General features: G+C 41.8%; 1 protein-coding gene across 1 annotated transcript in view; it reads left to right on the forward strand.

Annotated features, from left to right (window-relative positions):
- PTDSS2 (phosphatidylserine synthase 2) overlaps positions 1-11,510 on the forward strand; it is a 43,876-nt gene extending 32,366 nt beyond the window's left edge. Inside the window, exons 4-12 of the mRNA XM_069965761.1 lie at positions 1,177-1,244; positions 1,716-1,850; positions 4,051-4,101; positions 4,611-4,724; positions 6,716-6,834; positions 7,431-7,545; positions 8,623-8,768; positions 10,184-10,369; positions 10,507-11,510. Coding sequence (XP_069821862.1) covers positions 1,177-1,244; positions 1,716-1,850; positions 4,051-4,101; positions 4,611-4,724; positions 6,716-6,834; positions 7,431-7,545; positions 8,623-8,768; positions 10,184-10,369; positions 10,507-10,633 — 1,061 coding nt within the window. The 3' untranslated portion in view covers positions 10,634-11,510. The remainder of the gene's footprint in view (positions 1-1,176; positions 1,245-1,715; positions 1,851-4,050; positions 4,102-4,610; positions 4,725-6,715; positions 6,835-7,430; positions 7,546-8,622; positions 8,769-10,183; positions 10,370-10,506) is intronic.
- Positions 11,511-12,087: the final 577 nt, after the last annotated feature.

Raw genomic sequence — 12,087 nt, forward strand, 5'->3', positions numbered from 1 at the left:
GGGTTTATTATCCGAAAAATGCATTTTTATCATGAAAAATCAGTTTGAAGCTCTCCCCCCTGTCTTCATTGTTCTCCTATGGAGAGAGCTAAACAAAAGACCAAAACAGGACAACAAAGAGTTAATCTACAAATCCCTCACTCCTTATCTGTTCTGACCATCACCAGTGACCTGTCTGAGCTTGGATTACAGCTGTCACCCAGCTCCGTGCCTGTAATCCTCTGTTATCTGCTTTCTGCTGCCGGCTAACTCCCTCCTTCCTCCTCCCCCCTCCCCTCTCCCTAGAGCAGACAGGGGACGTCTCCTGCAACAAGTCACAATTTTCAGATTTTTCAGAGTGGATGAAAAAGAGGAAGGAGGGGGGGGACCTGGGAAAAGGCTTTTTACATGCAGATAATGGCAGATTTGGCTAATAAACCCAATTACAAAGTTTCTTAAAATCGCCTGGACTATTGATTTCTGCAAAAAAAAAAAATACGACAGTGACTCTTTAAATGAAATCTGCTGCGGATCTGCAGCAGAAAATACGCTGCGGATCCAGTAACTGTGAACGTCCCCTTAGAGAGGCGCCCCGACCACTATGTTTTTAATGGAGCCGCTGATCATCTGCTCCACTCTGCTCTCTCCAGCAGCTCCATAGAGAATGAATGGATCTGTGAGTCACGTGCACACAAGCAGTTAGCTGCAGTGTCATGTAAGCCATATAAGTGACGTCACAGCCCGTGTGGTGGGGAACACTGGAGCAGTGGTAGAATTATTAGTAAGGGTTTTTTTTTAATTTAGAAAAAAAAATGTTCAAAGCTTTATGAAATAGTTTTACGCTAGCCCTTCAAAGCATTGCTTCTACTAGAAAATGTTACCTATACACAGCACCTTACAGCGTTAGTTACCTTATTAAGCTTTAATTTTTTTCTTGTATTCCATATAAATTTATGAAATAAAGCCTTGGCTTGGAACCAAAGAAATCTAGAGGAAAGGTTTGGGGCATTAACCTCTGAGACCATAAAACAGATCCATATACAGTGGGCATTGTTTATCCTTGCAATTTTAAATCAAACTGTACATTGCTTTCTACAGAAAAATAACGTTCCACGTCAGATCACCTTCCCTTTCAGTCACATCTAGTAGAACGTTTCTATTAACACTATATTAAGTGTCTGCATTGCTGTCTTGCAGCATATTGGAGGTTCTGGCTGTGTGTCAGTGTGGTGTATGAGTTGTTCCTCATCTTCATTCTCTTCCAGGTAAGAACTGAAAGTGCCTAGATCTTGGTTTTGTCACTTCAGGGGTTGCTTTGCATTTTCGTGCCTTGTCCTGCAGATTTGCATTATGGTCTAGGTTTTTTCCTAGCAGTTTTATGTGTATTTACAGTATGTGTGTAAAAGTACATCATGTGGAGTCACAAGATGTTTTTTATATCAGCATATCCTGCCTTTAACAGCGGTTATAGAGTGCAGAAACTTCTACTGAAAATCACTCCAGATATCTCACGGTACACATGGGATCATAACCACCCTGTTTAGAATGACTATTAATTTGTTATCGACTTGATTCATCACACTGAAACATTTCCGTTTCATGCATGGATGTTATAGATTGCTGGTTACTTGTAGACAGAAGTCTGAATAGAGGAGCAGTACAGCTGAGCGTTCCATCTGACTATTGTATGGTTATGATACTACAGGATGTTGTTCATGTGACTCTCATCTCCGCAGACTGTACATGACGGAAGACAGTTCATGAAGTTTATTGACCCCAAATTGGGAGTTCCTCTACCAGAAAGAGATTATGGCGGAAACTGCCTTATATATGATCCCAGCAATAAAACTGATCCGTATCACAACTTATGGGTAAGTCTTACAGATCACTGGGTTAAAGTAAGTCTTAAAGGGGTCCTCTTATTACATGCATCTTCGTTTAAAAGTGGTTATCCCAGAATAAACTTAGATGGATTCTTCTAGAATTAGAGCCACACCTCAGTGGAACTGTGCTGCATTACCACATATAGGTTTTGTGAATGAATGCTTCTGTGACAGTCGATCGCTCAGGGCCCTAATACCTTTGCTGGCTGATCATTCCTGTTGCAGTGGCCACTACAGAGGAAATGAAGTATTACTTATAGCCATTTAAAAAAAGTTTGGCAAACAAAAAAAATCAGGTGCAGAGGAGAACGAGCTCTACTTGCCCTTCCCCATGCCCCTGCAGTGTTGCCTTACCACCCACTGGATGCCACTGGCCTCTTGTATCTCCTGCTCCAGCAATGTGATTAGCCTGCTAATGATTGCCTGCTTAGCCAGTCAGTGACTTTGGCGGGAGATCGCTGCTGTCACTGACTGGCTGAGCGTGCGATCCATCAGGTCAGATTCTTTCCCTCCGATCTTGTCGACACCAAAAGCCGGGGAGAAAATAACTTCCGGTGGTGGTCAGTCATGTGGCACTGCGGAGGCACAGGGACAGGTAAATAGAACTTATGTCCTTGCCCCTGCATGAGCCAATAACCCGCCTGTGTAAGAATATAAGTTAACACCTGAAGAATGGGAAAAGGCCCGAACCTTGGCTGATAATCTCTCTATAAACATATGCGTATATTTAAATGGCCACCCAAATGATGCTGTGATCAGTTGTGTGACCCAGCACTGAGACTGATCGTGCCTTCTTAAGGGACTGCAATTGAGCGCTGATCTTGCCATGTAAAAAGATCCTTAGCCAGCTGTAATTTAGTAGTTCTCCTTATGGCTTAGGAACAACCCTTTATTTGGTTATTACATATGATGAGCTCCAAGCTGACACACTTTCCTGTCCAGAAGGGAGTTCTTAGCAATGTTCAGCATGAGCTTTGTTGTTCATGTTATGGCTGTCATAAATGTGTGGATACATTGTACTTTCTATTATATTTTGCACCCTGTGAAGCTCTAAGATGCTGTAATACCTTTGGATGGGATGCCAGATTTTATTGCCTCCTATGTAGCTTTAGCTATGGATGGAGAATAAAGACTTGTTGTATTAGCTGCATCACCACATGACCCTTCCCCTTGTTATCTGCTGTGCATGTCCCCAGCCACTTAAGAAATGCACAAATGGCCATGGCGAAAGTTCACGTGTGACATTCCGCATCTGGAGTCCATAGCAGACAGCCCAAGCCTGGATTAGGAAGGATTGGAAAGGATTTGTCATCTCTCTCCTTAAACTCCAGTAACAAAATGACAAGCAAAAGGGGAAGGTTATTACTGTATGCAAGTGCACAATGTGGGTGTCTTACTGACAAAGGGCTCTACATTACAGTGCAGACAGTCATAGGCCTTGTATTCTTTTTACATAAGAGACTACTTTTTGTCTGGAGCGGTTCGGCCCTGTGACCTCCGTAGGTTTAATGTAACTTGTACAGATTACCTGGATAGAGGACAGAATGGACCAGAGTGAGCGTTCAGTAACCAGATTATCAGAGTAAAGCTCCTAAGTGTCACAGTAAGTACTAAACTGAGGAGCTGTAAAGTGAGGAAGCCCAGTAATGGCTACTGTTGACTGTCAAATTCCCACACATCATAAAGCAATGGCATATCCTAGCCATATGCTATTGCTGTATATGAGGGGTTTACTTGGCCTTGACAGCAAGCACAAAAATAACGTGGTTAAATTGTACAGATTTGTCATTTAATTCTATTAACAAATCCTATGTCTTCCAGTACTTATCAGCTTCTGTATGCCCTGCAGAAAGTGGTGTATTCTCTCCAATCTGACATGGTCCTCTCTGCTGCCTTCTCTGTCTGTGACAGGAACTCTCCAGAGCAGTAGTAAATCCTCATAGAAAACCTTTCCTGCTCTGGTCAGTTCCTGTCACGGACAGAGGTGGCAGCAGAGAGCAATGTGTCAGACTGGAAAGAATACACCACTTCCTGCAGGGCATACAGCAACTGATAAGTATTGAAAGTAAAGTTAATAAAGTAAATGACAAATGTATCATCCTCTTCTATCAGCCAGAATGGAGTTCAGTTACATTGTGACCTGACTTGATTTCTACTTGTAATCATCTAAGCTTGTTTGCTTTATTAGGACAAGATGGATGGCTTTGTACCTGCCCACTTCCTTGGCTGGTATATAAAAGTAAGTCATGACCAACACTACTTTTGTTTTGGATGGCGGTATGTATTCCTTTGCATACACATGCTGGGATCGTTGATCACCTATCTTTTGGTGTCTCACTTCCCAAGTATAAAGCCCATATTACACGGGGCAACTATGAGGAGCAAACGAGCGCTGCTGTCCTCCGCTCACTGCCGCCGCTATTACATGTGGCGGCAGCGAGCGGGTAAGTGCAGGGGGGGAGGCTGCCCAGTTGATCTCTTGATCGTTTGATCGTCCGGGCAACCCATAGCATATAGCAGCGTTCTGCTGCCGCCGCTTCTATTGCACGGATCAGTGGCAGCAGATGGTTGAAAGACAAACAATTGCAATGATCAGCCGACATCGTTCATGTCGGCTGATTGTTGCCTTCTATTACACATAACAATTATTGGGCCTTAAGTTAGCTTTTAATGTGTAATGTTCCATTCAGCCGTGACTTTATCTTGTGTGTCTCTCTAATCCCTTTCTTTTGTCCACTTGCTTCCCAGACACTAATGATAAGAGACTGGTGGATGTGTATGATAATCAGTGTTATGTTTGAGTTCCTGGAGTACAGCTTGGAGCATCAGCTGCCCAATTTCAGTGAATGCTGGTGGGATCACGTAAGTTCTTAGGATAACATTTTTGACAAGCAGAAATCAGAAACTTGAAGGGCAACTCCAGCGAATTTTTTTTTCTTCTTTCAAATCAGCTTGTGTTTAAAAGTGACAAGTTTGTAATTAACCAACAAAACACAGTGATCACTGAACTCAAGGAGAACAGCGAAAAAAATTCCAATGAAGTACTCAATCAAGAGTCTCCACTGATGCCCCCAAAAATTTAAATATGCAAAACAAGAGTCCGTGGAGCCTCAGTTACGAGTCTCAAAACACGGGATAGCCAGATATCTCTAGCCTGTTGCCAACGGGGTGCCTCCATGATGGGGAGAGCACCACACCACCCTGATAAATAACCCCTTAAGTCCCACTCGGTTGCGAGTATTGGAACATAGACAGGGAAACAACAGGATGGCCCCTTTTGTCAATGTCTAACTCAAGGTGCGAGTATTGCGATCATGACAAAGGCTTGCAAAGGCAGGCTTCCACCCACAGACAGCCGTTTCGGGGTTTTTGCCCCTCGTCAGTGTGGGGTAGGATTCTGGCTAGTTGGGGCAATGAAAAATCAACCACGGACTCTTGTTTTGCATATTTAAGTTTGTAATTAACTACTTTAAAAAAAAAAATCTCAAGTCTTCCATTACTTAAAAAGCTGCTGTATGTCCTTCATATCTTTGTCTGACATATACTGCAGCTGATACTGGAAAACTTGAGATTTTTTTTTATTACAAGTCTTTGGCACTTTCTGACACTGGTTGAATTGAAAGGAATAAAAATGCTGGAATTTACCTTTTTAAACTGAATCTTTCAGCTGCAATTCACATTAAAAAAAAAACCAACACTGTTAGGTCAAAGGAGAGACATGGTAGCTTTCATATGTCTGTCTTTGCCCTGGTGAATAAAAGCATTTTTTCTACACCATAGAAGCAGAGAGTCACACTACGAAATTCGGGTGGAAATTTCAAGCTGAGTTCGTTCAGTGGTCTCCACTTGAAGTTCCGCCTATCTCATACTCAATGATAATCTGAGGCTCAATCCCACCGTCCACCCAAAGATTTGATATATCAGTTCTTTGGGCAGACGGCAGATTGAGCTACAGAATATCATTGAGTCTATGGGACAAGTGGAACTTCAAGCGGAGTCCAGCGTGTGTTCTGTCATGGGAGCATACCCTTGGATGGAATACTTCCTATCTACCCCTCCCATACCTGATCTGATTGACAGTCAGCTGAAAGTTGAGCTCCGAGCAGGGTCAGTGATGGGGGGAGGAGGAGTGAGGGGGTGTTGCAGCAGTTGTGGAAAGCCTTTTTGATTCTTTGCAGAGACTTTTTTTATTTACTTCTATTACAAAAATATCAAGTCTTCCTATACTTATCAGCTGCTGTATGTCCTGCAGGAAGTGGTGTATTCTTTAAGGTCTGGAGAGCAGGAGAGGTTTTCTCTGGGGATTTGCTACTGCCCTGGACAGTTCCTGACATGGACAGAAGTGGCAGCAGAGAGCACTGTGTCAGACTGAGAAGGATACACCACTTCCTGCAGATCATAAAGCAGCTGATAAGTACTGGAAGTAAATAAAAAAAATTTGGAACATAATAAAGAATCAATGCATACCGGTCCCGATATCCCTGCAGCGCTGCATCAGCTGCTCCTTCCCCATCGCACGGGTGAGACTCAGGGATTGTTAGTCATGTTAGCCATCTGCTTTAGATTTATTGCCAGGGCTACACACTTTCAGTCCACTACCCCAGACATGGTCCTGGTGACAGATATCGCCCTTATTTCAGGCTTTGGGTATTGGGCCCTAGCAGTAATCTCTGCAGGCTGCTTTGGCCCTCTCTGCCATGAACATTTACATGTACAATTCTAGGTGAATATAGCTACAACATAATCCCCCTGCCTATGGTATTCTAGAATATTTTCAGTGTGCTCTGATCATAGATACTGTCTATCACTTTCAGCATTCATTGTACATATGTTTTTTCATTTATGTTTTTCAGTGGATTATGGATGTAATTTTGTGTAATGGATTTGGAATTTATTGTGGTATGAAGACCTTAAAGTGGCTCTCTATGAAACCATACAAATGGCAGGGACTATGGAACATTCCTACATACAGGTAGGTATTGCGTCAGATTGACACTGGTCATGTAGACAGCAACACGTTTTGACAAATTTATTGCATCCCAAGATTATAGCTTATCACCTATCGACAGGATAGGAGATAAGTATCTTTTCTGACCATTCATAAGAAAGAAGGTCCCTTGCCTCAAATGAGTGAAGTGCAGCAAACCTGCCCGGCTGCTGCTCTTACTTCCTATGGAACTTTCAAAGATGGTAGAATACAGCATTCTGCTATCTTCAAAGATTCCTATAGAGAGGAGATGGATCATCATCAACCCCCAACTGGTTTCCCGTGCACGGTGTCTATTACCGAGCACCGGCCGGGCATAAGGCACTGGAGGCAGGCCAGCTGGCCCCCAGTGTGACCATCTCCCCTCTGTGACGTGGCTCACACTGGAGGCCGGCCTTCAGTGCTTCATGCCCTGCCCGTGCTTCATGCCCGGCCCGTGCTTGGTAATAGATAAAAATTCTTGTAAAAAGCAATGTACTAGTGGTACATTCACTTAACTTGTGCTCAGCCATGGCAAGTAGATAAGTGATCTGGCTAGTGATGTCTGTACTGCAGGGGCTCATTCTATTTCTTGCTTCTAGAGGTAAAATGAAGAGAATAGCCTTCCAGTTTACACCTTACAGTTGGGTCAAGTTTGAATGGAAGCCGGCATCAAATCTCCGCCGATGGTTGGCTGTGTGTGGGATTATATTTGTGGTGAGTATCAATATTCTGTCTCTCTAGCCCTCTAGAGTTTTTCTTTATTTCTTATCCTCAATTTTTAATGGCCCTATTACTATTTTGGGGGGAAAACACTCCTTTTTTTTCCCAAAATTTTTTAAAGCCGAATTCAGGAATGTTGCCAAAATAAGAATAAACAAGAAATATAAAGGGAAGAGATCCACTTGTGGGTTTGGCCCCAAAAATTACATTCTGTGTATCCTCCCTTTTGGGTGTATTCACACGTAGCATTAAATAAATGTCATTCACATGCTGCCGGATGAAATCTGCTGGAATCTTTTTGGAAATTTGGATTTTAAACCCACAGTGGATTTGTTTGTCATAGTTTGACTGCAGATTTTGATGTCCAGTGTTTCCAGGTCTGTTTGCTGCAGCTATGCAGCTATGTTCACATCAGTGTCAAAGCCTAAGGGTCTATTTATACAAAGATTATCTGACAGATTATCTGCCAAAGATTTGAAGCCAAAGCAAGGAATGGATTTGAAAAGAGGAAAAATCTCAGGCTTTTCTTTATGACCTGATCTCTGTTTATAGCCTGTTCCTGGCTTTGGCTTCAAATCTTTGGCAGATAATCTGTCAGATAATCTTTCTGTGTAAATGGACCCTTAGATTGCAGATTCTATTGCCTTGATGGGTAAAGGAGCCCCCCCCCCCCTTTTTTATTTGTTGCAGAAATTTCCCTCTTGTCCCCTTTTTGTATAAATGCTGCCTGCAGAAAACTACGGCCGCAGCCCGATCAGCGGTGACCTGCGGTTATTCATGGCAATGGATCATGTAGTGACAGAAATGTGTGCAACCTCTATTCTGATCAAGTGGAGGTCATGCTCCTTTTCGTCACCACGTGGGTCATTGCCTTGAATACATCCGAACTTCCGGATTAGGGGAGGAATTTGCTGCTGATCCAGCAGCATCCGTAGTGAGAGGTACCACTTTAAAACTTAAAATGCTGTAGGGTTTTAACAGCAGTAATAGTGAACCTTAGTAATTGTACCAATCTGCAGATAATCAGGTTTGTTGCATTTTGTGCATAATTTTTTTATTTATATTTAACAGTTTTTACTGGCAGAGCTCAACACATTTTACCTCAAATTTGTCCTATGGATGCCTCCAGAACACTACCTGGTGTTGTTACGTTTGGTGTTTTTCGTGAATGTGGGAGGAGTGGCCATGAGGGAGATCTATGACTTCATGGACGACTTGTAAGTTCATTGTCTTTAGTCAGCTTTCTCCCCCCCTGTGTCTAGATGTGATAGGTGGTGTCGCGTATCGAAATATATAGAGAACATTTTGTTTTTAGAGTGGACCTAATAATTTCTCGGCATTTTAAGACTTTTTTTTTCTAAAGTTTGAGTTGTTTCATACAGATTAAACCTCATCAACATCAATAGTATCTAATAACACATGGAAAGATGGTTATAGCCTAATCGCCCCAGTGAGTGCTCTGGTTGTCATTTCCAGTGGTTTGTAACATGTTGTATTTCACTCAGGCGGCACTAGATGGCAGAAAAGAGCCTTTTTACCAAGCAAAGAAAATCAGTTGCAGGATAAATCGCCTCTATATTGGGAGATATCCTATCAACTATACTGCTGCTAATGCACCCAATGGACACCTTCTTGTATTGACCTTTATATTATGCATTTAACCTTGGTAAAACTAAGAACAGTGATATTGTTAACTTTACATGTATGAGCTCTAACATCAAATTCCCAATAGCTAACATACAAGTCTCCCAGCAAAATACAACTATTTCCAGCAGCCTGTAGTCTTCCTAAGGTGCAGACTGTTTTATTTAAAGAAGTTAAATAATATAATAATAATTAGCCTTTATATGTATAGAGACAGAATTGTACTACAAAGAAATTCATAGAAATATCTCTCTGAGAATGGATCTACATCTAGTGCTATTTTTAATTCTTTACATAGCGCATAAATAATAAACATATAGAAGAGAGGAAATTTCAGGGAAATTTTATCCCAGAGCACTATGTATTAGTGAGATCTCCAGAGCTGTGTGTGAGGGACTACTTTCTGAACAGCTCAGTGGAAGGAGACTGGAGAAGTGAGCTGCAGTAATTTGGGAGTGAAGTTTCTATTTTTTTTAGGGATAACATTCAGAAATGTGACCTTTATACCAAGACATTGCTTCAAAGCCACCATACTATGTGATATTGGCATTCATGTTCTGGTTGAAAATCATCAGGGTTGTTATTATTAGACAATTGTGACATATTCACAGAATCTAAATGTCTGATGGTGGTGATGGGGGGGAGAGGGCTCTTATTCCTGTTACCCTCATATATATCTGAAGAATGGGGCTCTACAGATTCCCCCATTCAATAGGGAATGCATGTTCAGTCTCCTCCTTTCTAAAAGTAGAGGAACCCCATTATTCCCAATATAGAATGACAATAAATGTATGTGTAAATATAAATTTATTTGTGTCCGAAGCTGCTACAGAAAGCAGACCTTAATTTTGTGATCGGTACTCTCTAAACAGAAGCTTTACCTTCTTCCTCTTTTCTTCATCTGCTAATTTGACAATAGTATGATAGAAACTTTGCTTTAATCTTATATGATGGAAGAGCTCCTAAATTGTTCCTGTTTACTCTTCAGGAAGTTCCACAAGAAGCTGGGCCAGCAGGCATGGATGGTGGCTGCTATCACCGTGACGGAGTTCCTTATTGTTGTAAAATATGATCCTTATACTTTAACACTACCATTACCATTCTATGTCACACAGTGTTGGTTTCTGGGTATTATTCTTGGCCTTGTGTGGACTGCGTGGCGATTCTTCATCAGGTAAGCAGACTCAGTGTGTAGCATTTAGGTATCCTTGGTGCTGAGGCTAGACATTCTTGTGATGTATGGGCTATGCTTGTCTTGTTGCAGAAGGGACACAACACTGATTACTGATTTTCATTTCTCGTTCCCCACAGGGACATTACACTGCGTTATAAAGAGATTCGCCGTCAGAAACAAGAGTACAGACCTGAAGAAGATGCGTTACAGGTTAACGGGGGAGCCAATCCCGACAGGAACTCTATCAAACAAAAAAACCTCTGAGCTCTCTGCAACCAACCATCCAAGTTCTCTCCACCCCACCCACCGCTACTGAACATGAATTGTACTTTTTTTATATTTAAATGTATTGGATACATCTGCTATTTAATAATGAAACCCATAAACCTCATTTTGCTCACTTCCCCCCCTCCCTTTTGGAATGGGATCTGGAATTTTTGAAGGTCAAACCTGCTGATTTGCACCAAGAAAAAAAGCAAAAAGATAACTTGCGTCTTATGATTTGCAGCTTTGGCAGTGAAGAAACTGATGTTTTTAAATGTAGCATATAATTTTAAGGCGTAACTTGTGGGATTCTGTAATTTCTTTTTTTTTTTTATAATAATGATGATTATAGTTTTGAGACTTTGAGGACTTAAGTTACTAAAATATTATATTAATGTTTTAATACGTAGGTATGAACAAAAAAGATTCAGTGTTTGTTAAAGGAAACAAATTTAATGTATGTAAAGACGGATAAATTTTCTAAAACCACATTGCTGTCATGAGCCATTGTATGGGCTGAACCATTTACCTTGAGGGCAAATTCCACTAATTTGCTCTGAGACAGTGCCTCCTAGGTATTGGAAAAGTGCCTCGGCTAAATCATTGGATCCTGTAGAATGGATTGGATGAAGAACGTGGAGCTGTCAATGGATGTGGCGAGGAGACCATACTGGCTGTTTTTGTATCTTTTTGTATGTGATTATGGTGGAGAGGTTTAGAGGGGTATTATAGCTGCAGCTGGTAGAATGTGATACTGATCTTTGGACTGTTATGGTTCATACTCATAACCATATTGCGGTTTCCTACTGTGCAAATCTGTAATTTGGTGCCTGATAAGGGCATGTACCGTACCCTTGTGTGCATCCAGTTTTTTTTGTCCCCCCCCCCCCGTTCACAAATGTTGTATTACTGTCGTGTTTTTGACCTCAAAGCAATGCTTATTGAATGTATACTGTCACTGTAGTGACACATACAGGTCCGTATTTTGGCATCAGAAAATTGCAGGTACTGTGTGTGCCGTTGTACAAGGCTTAGGCATGCAGTGATACAATATTGTGCATTCTGTGTATAGTATGAAGTAGTAGCCAATACACAACTATTTGTTAGATATTTTCATTTCAAAGTTATGGCGTCCCTTGAAGTAAGCCAGAAAAGACCGGGTTACAGGGAGGTAAGAGCTTGGTCAAGTGCTTCTCTAGATCTCCACGGATCATTAGATGGCTAAGCGCTTTTCTCCCTTGTACACTGCCTTTTCCTCTGGCTGCAGGAAAAGGTCTTCACAGTAATTCTATTACCGCAAGACTGGTTGTGAAGTGCTTTGCGGGTGCTTCTCTCAGCTCTAACTATCAGTGGGGCCAGAACAGCCAGACCCTAGCCGATCAAAAAGTTTTTAACGTTAACAGTGCCCTTGTGAGGGTATGTTCACACTGTGGAATACGCACAGAAGTTACAAG

Source organism: Dendropsophus ebraccatus, chromosome 4, assembly GCF_027789765.1.
Source record: "Dendropsophus ebraccatus isolate aDenEbr1 chromosome 4, aDenEbr1.pat, whole genome shotgun sequence".
Classification (NCBI taxonomy): Eukaryota; Metazoa; Chordata; class Amphibia; order Anura; family Hylidae; genus Dendropsophus; species Dendropsophus ebraccatus.